Below are 15151 nucleotides of genomic sequence, written 5' to 3'. Positions count from 1 at the left end.
CAATCATTATTTTAATTTACAGTTAAACAACAGAGAGGTACTTCAGGTTTATTTTCAAACTTCACATTTTTACTGGTTCTGAAAAATTCGAAGTTTATATAAGGAGTACAGAAAAGTAATTATAAAAAGATAACTAAGTTCATTGAAGAATATTTTGTTTGAGACATTAGTTTTAAAATGCTAGATAGATATAAATCTAAAGGTTTTGAAATATTTTTTTAACTTTTGTCTTTTACTGCTACATAATAAATAGGTATCCTGAAGGGTGGGTGGGGGGGCGGGGAAGAGAAGACTGAATTTAATATTGCAAATGACCTCAGATTTAATTAATTACCTCAGAGCTCCAGTTGTAGCAGAACATGGCCGTCTTCGACCTTTTAAGGCATTAAGCTTATCTCCCTGCGTCATGCCATTCTGAGTTTCCACACCTGCTTTATCTTCAAAATCATTCTGGGAAACACAAAATATGCAAGCAAGGAAATATATAAAATCCCTAGGAGTAGTGTAGTTTCAAAGGATTGAACATCTCCTTTGCAAAGATTGTGATTTAAAAGGCTAATCTACAGTCTTCTGCATACACGGAGCACTACTCTGTTTTTGCACAGTTCCAGTAAATTAAATGCATCTGTACAAACGCATGTTCACAGAGCCTTTTTGCAGAATTTGACCTCAAAGTCAGTTCAGGATGCTTGAGTCTAATGCCAGTATTTATTTACTTCAAAGAAGCCTGTTTTTATAGAACTTAATCTCCAACTCCTTCCTCCATAACTATTTTTAAAGTTATCATCAATGTGGAAGGGAAGCAGTAACACACAATTTTGTGATATGCACAAGATGAGGAAGAAATTTAGATAAAGTTGTGTGTCCTGCAAGAGGAGCTAAAAAATAAACTTTCCTAAATTACTGTTTTTTTTTTAAAAAAGGTCTCATGATTTCTAGAAAAACGGTTTTGAAAAAAATTTCCCTATGAGAACTTAGTAATAAATACAGGGTGAACAGATGTCAGAGTTTTATCGTACTACTTCTAGTTTTAGAAAACATTATAAAACCTAAGAAATATTAAAAGTGTATGCCATCACTGTTTAAATGTCTATTTATAATTTCTGACTGATCTCAAAATACTTTTCTAAGACCCAAGTATTAAACAGAGTCAGTATCTTAAGTAGCAGAGAAATATGAAAGTTACACAAAGCAAGAAGAGAACTGTGATTTTTTAAATTGCCAAATGAAAAAACCTTATATCTACTATGCTTCATTTGACCTCAGATTTGTTTGCATTACTGCAGTACCTGTTGTGCCTAAGTGATCTCACTGCTCTGCATAAAACAGAACAATAGTTTCTGCCATTAACCAAGATGAAGATTGACAGAAGTAGTAATACAATAGAAGTTAATCAAATGATGTGATAGTCCAAGTGTTGCATTAATTATAGGAAAGTACAAATATTTTAGCTAGATTTCATTGAAGATTATATGCTAGGCCATTGTTACCTATCATTCAGCCTCAAATGCTGATACATTTTGTTTCACTGTCTTTACTTGCCCAACAGTTATTGCATGTAGCTGTTCTGTCCTCTGATTCTTAGAACTTCCACAATTTTGGGACTGGGAACATTACTTTGTTTTGAGCTTCTAGAGAGCCTAGTATAATGAGGTCTTGAAATATAACCAAATATCCAAAGAGATAAGTTAAATGGTTTGAAAACTGAGTGGTAAAGAGCTTTAGTATGACATCTGTAAAAAACTGAAATATATATATTAGAGAGGGTTACAGTATGAAAAAGCAGCCCTGTGAATTTATATTGTGGATCTGTACAGAAGCTGCTACACAGTGTACAGGTAGTTGAGTTACCTGCAAGTAAGTTGCCTTGAATACTGGAAGCATTGAAGTTCTAGTAGTAGCTCAGTTACAAAAACATTACTTTTACCCAGATGGCTGTGTGCCAGCTGTTTTCGTTAGGCATATAAGATCATCTCTACACAGTGTTATAGTCTCCAGTTAGTAATCTAGATATTTAACTTTACATATTCCAAGCCACAAATTGAACTTCCAAAAGGGAAACAGCACCTTTACAGAAATGCATTCAAGATGCTCTTCCAGATTATGATAGATCACATGAGCGATGATTATTTTAATTCATACTAATAAGTCTGAAGAAGGTGCCCACTACATCCCTGGTCTTTTACATCAAGTAAAGGATTCCGACAGCAACATAACAGCTCTTTAGTTATTACAGAGCTAAGACAGGATTAATCAAATGCATAGTTCCTCTAAACTGCTTCTCACAGATACTGTAGGAAACTACAGTTTAAGATTTTTACTAGCCCAGAAGCAGAACTATGTTCACTTTAGTTCACACTTCATGTCTATGCTTCCAATAAATAATTGTAAGGTTCTTAACCCTAAATGTACACATCACATCACTAATCCATAACACTGTGATAAAGGGATGGACATCTATGCACTCACGCATTAAGCTAGAAACTTGGAATAAATAGATTTTCAGGAGGAAAAGAATGACTTGAAAGAATGCAAAACTTTTGAAGTTTGCAAAGTTACCTATAACAGTTTTAAATGTAACATAAGCTTTTTTCTTCCTTTTTTTTTTTTGGAAAGTGGAGATTTGTTCTAATTATCACTTACTAAAAAAAGTTTAGCTGTGAAAAAGCTATCTAGTACTGATACGAGCCTAAAAAAAAAAATCTAAAAATTACCTATAGCTAGTTATTAGAAGATCAGCTCTAGCTCTGCTTGTTTGAAATTTTCCTGCGAACTCTTACCTCCCTGTATTGATCCAAGTCTTGCACTTTATTCAAGCTGTCACTGATTGAAATGTCATTCAAGCCACAAAGAACTCTGTTGATGTTTCCATCAACTACTCGTTGTTTCTGCTTTGATCGGATGAGATCTCCCTCCAGCCATAACATTGCTTGCTTCCTTTAGGATACAAACCCAAATCAATTAATATCAACAAATTTGCACACATGTAAAAACAATATGAAAACATGCTACTTTTACAGATTGCCAACATTTGAATCTTCTGTACATCTTCATCTGAAAAAAAAAAAAATCAAATGTCTATCACAAAAGAAAAAAAGCCAAAACCCAAAATAATAATTTTCAATGGTTAAAATCAACAACAACAAAAAAAAATCCCAGAATCATCAAACCAGTCTGTAGCCATCACAGGAATTTGCAATGATATTTTAAAGGCTTTTAAAACACAACTTAAAAACTCATATAAAATAATGCTTTTATATATATAATGTGTAGAATAAATGATGATACAGCACTTTCCAACTTCTTATTAGCATGACTTTTGTGTATATAGGTATTGTGCAGTAAAACTACAGCTGACCTGCACAGTGGAAGTGGTCATAGTCATGTAAAGTTGAACAGGACTCTGGTATCAATTTTCAAAAAAATGAAAGATCATGTCCTTCAGACAGGTGGTAAAAAAAAAATTGCTACAATGTGCATGGGCTAAGCAGGCTTTTGTTGATGAGACTGCATTATTCCTCAATAAGGAAGATTGCTGGGTAGGTACCTGTCATGCTAGTTCCATCCAAGAACTGAGACCCTATTACGTATTCTTGTAACAACATTAAATTCCTATACTGAACAGAGAAAAAAAGAATGAGGAATTAAATCAGAATATATTTTCACTGGAAACTTTTCTTTGTTTGAAAACAAAATATTCTGGCAAAGCTTAAGAGCCAAGTAGTCTGAGCCAAGTGCCTAAACTTGCTCAATAACAAATGGGAAAGGTAAGCTCTTCCAGAAAAATTTCACTACGTCCCAAGAAAACATCAAGAGAAGGGAGAAGGAGGGGGTGGGGGGGACAGGGAGCACCACTTATTCAACCTAAGAGAAGTAGCCTAGAAAACATGCTTGAATTTAAATACCTTTGAAATCTTTCAAGATTAACTGCATTCACAGTAACAAATTGATTTGATACATACTTGGGTGGGAGGGTCTCTATAAAAAAAACTACTCAAACCTCCCTTAATAACTCTCAAAGAACCTAAGAGATGAAGTTTTGACATCTATGAACATTGGGAGATCGAAGTTGCAAGATTTTACCTTTTTATCAGATGCAACTTTGCAGCCTTGAGGGCAAGATATTTTATATTAGAATGATGCAACTGATGTTAGCTCCTTCTTTCTCAATCCCATTTTGATACTACTGGTGACATTGCTTGAATTTTGCCTGATTTTCAAAACCAGTATCTACTGCCGCTAGGACAATAGAAAATTCTTACTGAACAATACTACAGCTCTTAGCTATGAATAATGTAGGTATGAATGAAAAAATCTGACGGATCTTTGCCTATCTATAAAATCAAACTATATATTTATACACCACTGCAGAAAAGACATGGGCCCTGTTTTTCCTATTTTTCAAGTAAACAGCACTTACTAATCACATTACCTACTACCTTTCCCTCTTAATTTTGCTCCATTGTGGAAGTTATTTTTAAGAGTGCATCATCCAAGCATCAGCATGATGTGTGTAAGTTTAATCTGCCTTCAGCGAGCACTTGTGGTTTGTGAAAGTTTGTGATTCACAGTATTTCAAATAATGGTAGGCCACCTCTCAAAGGAGCGCCCATTCAGTTGCACTGGAAAATAAATAGGAATTCTCATTCATGCTCAATTTCTCTGACAAATTACAGTAATACTCCTCCTTTCCCCTCTGATATCCTATGGATTTTAAGATGCAAGGTCAGTGCATGCTTTACTGTATTTACACATTCTAGCAGAGCTGTGGCATTCTCTTTTTTTCCAAAATTAGACAAATTTGTGGTGGATTTTCTCAAAATGTTTTTTCTCGTAACAGTGAAAATGCCTCCAACTAAACATCATGGTATCAACTCAAAAATATCAGCATAACCACTATTATAATAGTAAATGCACAATGTAGAAATCACTATGAAGTTAAACTTAATGTCTGCATCACTGAAGCCACTGCAAACTCGTCATTCCTTTCCAGGCAGGATCAAACCTTGATTCACCCATTCAAATTATCGATCTGTACATGAAATGTTCTGAAACCAAAGTATACAGTCAATTTTGAGAAGGAGCTGTATTAAAAACCATACATTTGTTTTGCTAACGACTATTAGCTCCAAATCAGAAATGCTTCATACATTATGCTAGGAATCTGACAGATACCATAAGCTGTCCACCACATACATACTTAATCTTTAGTTACAAGAAAGAAAAAAACATCAGTTATAGTACTGTAAGGTTAATTTTAAGTGTCATCATAGGCTATATAAAAAGTCTATCCTTTCTATGTTAATATTTTAATAAATCATTATTGTTGATTTACTCTTTTGTCCACATCTGGACTTTACACTTCCAACACATTTGTCTAACTCCTAAATCCCCTAGGACACAAACATGCAGAGTCTTGAGACCCTCTGCTCCTTAAGGTGACAAAATGCATACCACTCCAGAGAAGACGATTGCTACTGAGTAAGTTTGGTTTCAATCCCAAATTAACTAACCTTAAGTATATTGCAACAGGCAGTAATATATGACATCAGTAGACAGAAAGTAGATCCTATAAATAGTGCAAGATGGATAACGATGTAGAGAAGCAGTTGATTCTTAGTAGCAAAGAAGGTATACATACTCTTCCAAGAAGTGTTGCTGGGGTCCTATAATAGAGCCTGGTCGACATATTCTTATCCAAGCAATGGCTTCAGCATGTGTGAACTTGTAGTGTTTCATTATGTAACAGGCAATCAGTGTTCCTGTTCTCCCCAGGCCAGCTACAGAAACACAAATACACATATATTCACATACCAAATTAAAGTATGGGATATGAGAAGACTTCTTTGCAATGTTATTCACCACCTTAATATCTGAAGAAAGAATTTCTGATTCAGTACCCTATTTATCACATAATTGGATTTCAATACTGTAGATATAGGAACAAATACATCATACTTAAACAAAGTTAACAGTGTTTAAGAACAAATGCAAAAGTGATCACTCTTGGCATTTGTACAATTCTACTTCAAACTTTTTAAAAAAAAGAAGCTCGATATTTAAAAAAAAAAAAAAAAATCCATGACCAAGCTGGATACAAACTTCGTATTTATAAAACCAGTAAAAAATAAAATCAAAGTACCTTTGAGAGGCTAACATACATACTTTACAAATCAAGACTCAGATACATGCAAATACAACACAACAGATGTGTCTTCTCAGCCAGTGGCTTTTTCTTTTTCAATCAGTTTTGTTTTGAAACCAACTTATAAAGCTATTCACTGCTATCTGTATAAACAGCAATGAATGCTGACCAGCATATAATTATATATGTCAATAGCTTAATATAATTTAACCCATTACCCCCCAAATCACAAACTAATCCTGGTTTTAAAGGGAAAATAGAGAGACAGAAAAATAATCTTTTACTATCAGACAAAACTCTAACTACAGAGTAAGAATTAATCTTTCTAGCCCTGTATCTTATGTACTGTTAAAGTGTCTCCCCATTTAAACCTTATTTCCCTGCAAATACAATATTTGCAATTTACAGTCTCATGGTGGCCAGCTATTGTTTATGCACCAACAACTCTCTAAATGGAAACTCTCTTAAGAAGCCAGACATCCTTGCTGACAATTCCATACACAGCTACAAGCTCTTTACAATCTTGCTGTGACTTTTTGGAAAGTTAAGATGATTCAGGTAAAAGTTCAGAAATAGTGGGATCCCATAACTGTATACTGGAAGACTAGCTCTGAAGAATCATTTAAAAAGGGGAAGTACTGTTAGAGAGAGAGTTTTTGGGTTTTTTGTTCGTTTGTTTTTTAAATGCAAAAGGAATGCAACATGCAAATAGATAGCCAAGAGCTGTACTATACTAAACATACATCTGAATAAGAAAATGGTCTCTGAAAATTACAGGTAACATCTACCAACTGCATATATATCTAAGACTTCAGTTCTTTTCTCTAAGTTCCTGCTAATGTACAAACTTTCCATAGCAGCCCTTTGCATTAAACTATTCTATAACTTCTGGGACAAGCAATTTCTAGTGTGAAAGCTGTGCTTGGAATACTTCTGCAATAAGAGTACAAGAAAACTACAGACAATATATTAACTCTGAATTAACTGTTGATTTAACTTTGTATAGGCTTATTTAGAAGGGTATAAAAGACTTAAAAAGAATGAGATTGCTGGTTTGCTTATTAAATGGTCAGACAAAAAACCAAAAATACTTCAGTTTAACAAGTGCATATCTAAGTCACTAGAAAAGTATATTGTATTCCGTTAGCTACTAAGCCTGGAGAACAACAATCTACTCCTACTAATCAACAATTTATACTCTCATTTAGTCAATTAGCAGATGTCCAGCTTATTAATGCCAGAATTTCTGGGTTCTAGCCACAGTAACAACTTGTTTAGCAAATAAACTTATTTATCTTTGATATGCATGTTTATTGTTCATGGAGAAATTATGCATGAATAGCACTATTCTTGTGTCAGATCAGCAAGATATTCGTCTCCACAATGTCCTTATACAACATGAATCAAGCCGAACCCTTCAAAGGCTTTGTTAATCGTTCTTGACTAAGCATGTTTTATGTATTTTCTGGCTGATTTGCTGAAATAGGCTGGTTTGAAATGCTGGCATCACAATAACTCACATTAACTTGAAATGTGGAAGTCATGCTCCACAGAAAAATGTAGAACAGTCCAAAAGCACAAAGAAAACCTTTCAGTCTTGTGCATTTCCTAGCCAATTATCATAATGCTGTGAAAGCATAATGCAAAAGAGAAATCTCCATCAACTAAAACTCATGCCTTCTAGTGATATTAAGAAAAAACAGAACAACGAACAACAGATTGTCAGTTACTGTAAATAGTAGTGTAGGATGAAAGAACTTAATGTGCATATGAAAATAACAAATTTGTCACATATTTAGTCAAGTATCATAAAGCAATATCACTTTCACAACACAGTTATTTTTTTAAATGCTTTATTTCTGGAATAAACTCTACAGATTTATACTTATTTTAAACTTCAGTCTGAGAAATAAATAAGTGCACATACCTTTACAATGTACAGCAATAGCACCATCAGCATTTTCACAGATGTTCAGGAATCTCTGAACTATACTGTCGCTTGGTGTGCTTCCATCTATGAAGAACAGGTCATAATGCTCAAAACCAGCATCAGTAAAGCGTTTTGCCTCATAAATTTTTTTGTTTAGTCTTATGATTGATGTGACATTATGTTTCTTGAAATAGGGGAAGTAGGCTTCAGGTGCATGAAGAGGATAACCTATAAAAACAAAGCAACAATCATTTAATGTCATAGATGAAGTTCAAACTCCTACTAATCGAAATCGCCCCAAAAACTTTTTTGAATTATAAACATGTGAATACTGAAAATGATTTAATATTTTATTCAAAATAAACATGTTAAGTGATATAAAATAATTAAAAATAAAAATAATTTAAAAAAGGATCAGAAAAAAATTAAAGCACAGTATATGTGAAACACTGTACTGTCTCCTGTTTAGCCCATTTTTCTCTATAAGTAGGGTTCTACCCATAAAGCTAGGCTCATATATGAATTCAGCATTTCAGAACAGCTGTTTATCTATAGTCAAGTTGCAGATCAAAGAAGAAGAACATGCTTTAACAGGAAACTGTGTTTATGAGGAAAATAGATTGGTGATCTATGCTACGGACAACCGAAACAGCCAAAGGATAAACTGTAGTACCAGAAATATTCTAGCTCCACTGCTAAGTAAAAAACCCTTTAGTACCTTGATTCAGCTGAGAGACAAAAGGATCCTCTAGATGAAGATGGGGGGGTGGGGAGGGAGGGCAAGGACCAACCACACTACAACTGTTTAGGACACTTTGAACAAATAGATGTTCTCTGGTGATGAGGGTGTGAAGGAGTGTGTGCACACGCACACGTCTATAGGATGTATGTATGTAAAATGTAGTTTATTCTTTTCCATTTACAATCAAGTCTTACAAACAAAACACAGGAACAATATAGCTACCACAAAAATCAGAAGGTCTGTCATTGACCAAATTCACTGGTTTATCTCCAGAGACAAAACACAGGTCATTTACACAGCTCATAGGTGCATTAGTAAATGCAATTAGAGTCACAACATAATGAGAAAAATGTAGCTTTGTCATGTGTACTTACACTCACCTGGGTGAGGCTTATTTGTAGCCTTATAACTGGATTTTAAGCACTAGTGTTAATTTAGTAATTTTCAGTTATATACAGGTTAAAAATAAAACACAGGTTTTCCAAATGCCATGGAACAGTTTAAGTAATTTTTGAAAAAATTCTGCAAGACTGGACTGTAACAGTGATTGGGGGAGAAACCCAAACGAACCTAAATATTTTCTCCCTGGATTTTGTTTAAATCTTCAGTGGACACTATGCAATTAGCAGCATTCCAGTCATAAAGGAAACATGAGAGAGCAGGAGTCAAAAAAAAAGGTAGATATTCAGAAAACATGCTCACATAAACAGAGTGAGATGGCACAGAGAATAAGGTGAAATTCAGCAAAAATCTGATTGCAGTTTTTGAATGACTGATTTTCTTTTTAGCTGGACCAAATTTTAAATGACCGATTTTCTTTTTAGCTGGACCAAATCTCTACCTTCCCCTCTGTCAGTCAAATTTCTTTTTTTATTCCATTAGAATCACATAGGTTCTTCCCATCATCCCAAGAATCTTCAGTAGTAAAGGCAAGCTTCTTTTTAAAGTCTTTCCTGGTCTTTGCTACCACACTGTTAATACAGGCTCCTTTGCTTTATACAACTTACTTTAATTCTGCACACTTATCACATCAGGTGTCAGGTTCTAGGAGAAAAGTAAGGGACCTGAATTTCTGAGGCACTCTGCTACTGAATGAAAGTCACTGACTGTTAGAAGAACTGGAATTCTTCTAGAAAAGAAGAATTCCAAAACCTTTGGAATTATGTTCTATGATCATGTATAAAATGTTCACTGTACGATTATTTCTGAAGATGAAAATTAATCTATAAATGTCTATTATCTTCTGCTCATTTGCTGTGACTGTTTAACATGCTAAAAAAAATAAGATTATAGCATAGCATTAAAATAAACACCATACCATTTTCAAGTTTGCTTTTTGGATGTGGTCCACTAAATGCTAAAAATTTTCCTGGAACAATCCAGTTGAAGTCACCATTTTCCACTCGCTATAAAAATTTCAGAAGAGAAAGAGAAAAGCATTTTAATATCTGTACATACAAGGTTAAAAAAATTACTCAAGATTTTATTTTACTTTTTACTATGTTCTTGCTGCATTAAAACAAAACACTTCAAATGTAATCAGCCAGCTTACCTATATGGGACAAACTAACTAACTAACCATAAGCTGCTTCTCAGAAATCTCTTAATAAAATGAAATGCAAAAAATTTTGCTGAAATTTTCCAATAAAAGCAGAAAGATCCTATGTCTATGATATTTCTCCCTTAGAGCGTTCAGCTTTTTAAGACACCTACTTATAAAAACACTGACAAACACCAACAGTCTTGTATGTTTTAATCAAAGAATATGGAAAAATGCTTCCCTGTAAGGCACTGGCTAAAAAACCCAATTCACAGAAAACAAATTAAAAACCAATTACCCTTCAAAAACAATTATCCTCTCCCTGTAGGAACTGAAATCTCCATATTGGCATAAGCTCTTATGAGCCAGCAATCATAGAAGCAAAGTATAAAACAAATAAAAAGACTAAATTAAAAAAACTTTCAAACTGTGACCTCTTGCATTTCTTGCTCACTTTTAAATGAAAACTTCAAAAAGGCTCTGCAAATTCTGTCAGTGCCAAAACTGGAAGCTTCTTTGGAAACATATAACTAAAGTTTGAAACGACTTTTTTATTTTTTAATTGAAAGCTGCTCATTCCTCATTTGGCAATGCAGTTATTCTCAGCATGACTTTTAAGGACATGGCACTGAGTTCAACTGCATTATTAAGCTTGTGTTTTTTAGCTCTCAGCTCATCAAAACATCCTAATGAGTGAAAGGTTCTGATAATGGACGTTACTGTAATCAATTCACCAACTGTTTGCTCAGCTAAGCGCATTAGGCTTGCTCCAAATATCCTCACACAGTGAAAACTCCTGTAAGTTAACAAGGTTGCATAAGGGCTGCCAAGTCAGGACCCCTCACACCCCCAAATTTGTATCACAGACTGCAATTTCAATATTGTAGCCCCTCTACTCCCTTTAAGAAAGAAGTCCTATTCAATACGTTAAAAGTATTTTTATATTTGTATTACCAGTTTTATTTGTGAATTATGTAATTCTTTATAGTTACATGGGTTATTGTGAATAATTTAAATTTTAACCAATCTGAACTACAGCTATATATGTATGTGTGTGTATATATACACCGAACACTACATGCAAAGAACATTATTATTAAAAAAATAGGGAACTTGAGTATTTTACATCTAGTCCAACAAAAGGGGAATTAGCTGCCTTGAAAACATAGTAAGATGAAAGAGCTATAAACATGAAATAGAATTTCCTTTAGCCTGCTCGCTTTAAGTCTTATGCAACTTTTCTCCACATAACTACACATTTGAAGACCTAACATAGCAAAAACCTGGAACATTTAGAGTTTTAGAAACATAGTACAGGACACATCTAAACATATAAAGCTGACCACAATGCGTAAAATAATAGAAGACATACCAAAAAATGAACAAAAAATTAAAGATGATTCCAAGTTCTTGCTTCTTAAACTCAAACAGCAGGCAGTATACTTTAAGCATCATTCACACATACGCACTTTTCACAAACTAATGTTAGGCATTAAACAAGATAATGGGATAGCTTTATTCAATTATTTCAATACTTTCTTCAGGCAGATTAACACCTACTACGTATACAGATTCCAAAGAATTCCCAACAATCATTTGTTTTTAGAACAAACATTTTCCTTTTGTACATAGGAGTAAGCAAAAAAGCAGGAATTTCATACTTTAAATTTTAGTAACTGTTCATTTAATTTCGGTAATTCAGCAAAGGCTGTACCAATTTCTCAATCCAATCATTATGGAACATTACAGTATACAGAAATTCTTCTACAAATGCTTTTAAGTTTTGTGAATAGCTATATGTTACAGTTTGCCTACTGCAGCAAACATCTGTTGTATAGATTTGCGTTTTAAATTATGTTTGTCCACTGTTTATTCCTCTCCTGACTTCACCTTCTTTCTTGAAGATTTATGAAGTTATTTCCTATAGCTGTATGTATTTCAGATATGTACTGAGTCACCCATATCTTCTTGCTTGAAAAACAAAACAGTTATTTATCAAATGTTACAGAGATTTAAGAAAAGCCATTATCCCTAAACTTGTCTGATATAAGAAATATTCAACTTAAGACAATAAAATGAACATTTTCAGACTAAGCAAATTTATTTTCATTATTTCCAAGTTTTCTGAAAATTGCAATAGAGGGGCTGGGAGGAAGAATACTGGCTACAATAAACTAACACAAGTCCAAAAAGAGAGTTTAATATATATTCAAATGTTTAGTAGACTTCTAGTTTATATATCTTTCTCCTTATCCAATGCAATTGCAGGAACTTCAGGGAGTTCCAAAGACAAGGCCCAATACAACTACACGGTTGTCACTGACCAGTAAAAACCCTTTCCCTTCCTTTGAGTGTGGGAAATGGTAGACAAAGATCATGCAACTATTCTGGACCAGATGTATATAACACCTTCTGTGCCTGCGATTTCTTCTGTACACAGCCCAGTTCACAGGCGCAGCACAAGCATACTTCAGAGGTTCTCTGCAGCAATATAGCTTGAGATAACTTTCTACTACTAGCAGATAAAGATGTATATGTTACAGAACAAAGTCCTACAAGCATCTAGAGTCATCCAGAGCATCTATTCTGAAGTTGTAAGAAGGCTGGCAGAACAATGAATGACATCTGTTAGCTTTCTGGGACTTCATTAGGGAAATACTTTGGATGCTTTCTCATTACTGGAATCCCCATATAATGCATCCTTACTAAAAAAAAGCTCAAAATGTGTTTAATCTATGTGGCTATAAAAAATTTATCATATATTTGGGACAAATAGCATCTCAAGAAGCAGCTCAGCGAATGTTGAAAGAAAACACAGATTCTGTGGGTCAGCTGAGAGACCTTGGATCATATCCTGGGGGAAGGCAAGAAAAGCATGAAAGAGGTCCTGAAAGCCAGGAGAGCTACAAGAAAACTGTAGATATATGTGATGCACTGAAATTGCAACTATATTAATCCTGCATGTTTTTCACCTACAGTGTACAGGTTTGGATGTACATACCTTACATATGAACACTGGGTTTTACTTGAATTAAAATGTGTTTCCAGTATGTTTTAAGTTGTGGGATACTGTATCTTCTAACTTATTTTAGGTAAACCAAACACATTCAACTCATTAAATGTACAAACCTCATAGTGTTCATATTCATCCACATCAAATGTCTTAAAGTCAAAAAATCCATGCTGCAAGGCCTAAAAGGCAACAAGGTGTCAGTTTATTCTGAAATATGATATATAATCTCATTTTATCATACTGTTTTTGAGAATCAAAACTAAATCACTACATGTTTGTGCTTTTGGCTTATTGAAGCCTCTATGTTAAGACAACATTAAATTTTGCACAGATTAACAACACAGACAACAAAAACTCCACCAATGTCACTAAAGCATTCCAGGCTCATTATTTCCCCTTCAAAGACATTATGATAGGACATAACATTGTTGCATATCACTTAAATCATAAAATTACTTCTCCCTACCCCACTATGTATGGGTTTTTTCTGTAAGGCAGATGACAAAAAGCAATTCCCTTTTTGTCATACACTCATTCAATGATTTCTATGCTGAATACATTTTCATGCAGTTTAATGTAACAAAATATAGAACAGTAGGAGTTTATTGATTTTCTATACTTAATATGATACCGATTTTATCACTGTAATACCCAGGCAAAATGGCATATACTGAACACAGTACTGTGTATAACCTGTACTTTATGATTGTTTTTAATACACATTCCACTGACAGAATGAAGTTCACTAGACTATTCTAGACAGTATTTATGACAGGATTGAAAGAAGTCAAGTTTTGTATTTGATTACTGCACTGTTATTAAATATGCCAATTTTGTACCAAAGATTTGTGTATACCATACTAAAAACAATTCTATGAGTAAGGAATTCATAACCCAAATTTCTTCCAAGGAATAGGTGGAAGACAGTTCTGCAGCATATATTTATACTGAATCTACTGCATTCTGAGAAGCATAGATATTACACAACATTCTGGGATTAAGGTGTGATAAAAAACACACCACAGATTATGATTTAAAAGACAAACATCATCAGTCTGCCATTATTTGCTACATATAGAGCACCTTTTTTAAGACAAAACAAAAATAGCTTTGTTACAGACAACATAGGCTCTATGATTGGACCTGTCATGAAACCTAAGATACTGAGAGGTTTGTCTGAACAGCTGCTTTTGAAAAATGTATTTCATTTAAGCGTGTTTGTCTGGCCACACTCCAGAATTTGTAGGCCTCCTGAATTATAGATATATGATATATGTGCACGCAAACACCAAATTTACCCAGGTAGACAAAGATTTTACTTTAGATTGAGGCATACGGTTTCTGCTCAAAGCGTTTTTACCTCTGTAAGTGAACTGGACAAAAATTCAGTAATAAATTTTATGGGAACAAAGGAGGAAAAACTGATTCTCAAAGTCCTTTTGACGAGTTTGTTGCAGATAAATTACAGTGACTGCACTGACTGCTTCACAGAGCTTCAGGATCTGTAGAATGCCACACAAATTAGAGTCTTGCTGTTAACTGACAGCTCCTTTCCCACCCCCACAGAACTAAAAATATTAAGCTTGATCTCTCTTTTTTAAAATTTAAGAAACATTTGTTTTGCCATACTTTTAAGAATTACAAATAGTCTATGAAGTGTCTGTACAGAACTGTTCATATAGCCTGCTCCCTTCATCAAGATCACTGGGAAATGAGGAACAAAATTTAATCTTTGCTTGTAGTATGAAGTATATACTATAACACAAGGTTGCCAATTAAGA

At 34.0% G+C, this 15151-nt stretch overlaps 1 protein-coding gene across 1 annotated transcript in view; it reads right to left on the bottom strand.

Annotated features, from left to right (window-relative positions):
* CDC14A (cell division cycle 14A) overlaps nt 1–15151 on the bottom strand; it is a 64859-nt gene that overhangs the window by 11908 nt on the left and 37800 nt on the right. The window contains exons 7-12 of the mRNA XM_059821841.1: nt 13487–13549; nt 10136–10223; nt 8073–8303; nt 5642–5780; nt 2781–2937; nt 335–450 (exon numbers count right to left, since the gene is read on the bottom strand). Coding sequence (XP_059677824.1) covers nt 335–450; nt 2781–2937; nt 5642–5780; nt 8073–8303; nt 10136–10223; nt 13487–13549 — 794 coding nt within the window. The remainder of the gene's footprint in view (nt 1–334; nt 451–2780; nt 2938–5641; nt 5781–8072; nt 8304–10135; nt 10224–13486; nt 13550–15151) is intronic.

This window comes from Gavia stellata, chromosome 10, assembly GCF_030936135.1.
Source record: "Gavia stellata isolate bGavSte3 chromosome 10, bGavSte3.hap2, whole genome shotgun sequence".
Lineage (NCBI taxonomy): Eukaryota > Metazoa > Chordata > Aves > Gaviiformes > Gaviidae > Gavia > Gavia stellata.
Note: the sequence above shows the minus strand (reverse complement) of the source record. Positions and strands in the feature narration are given on the sequence as shown.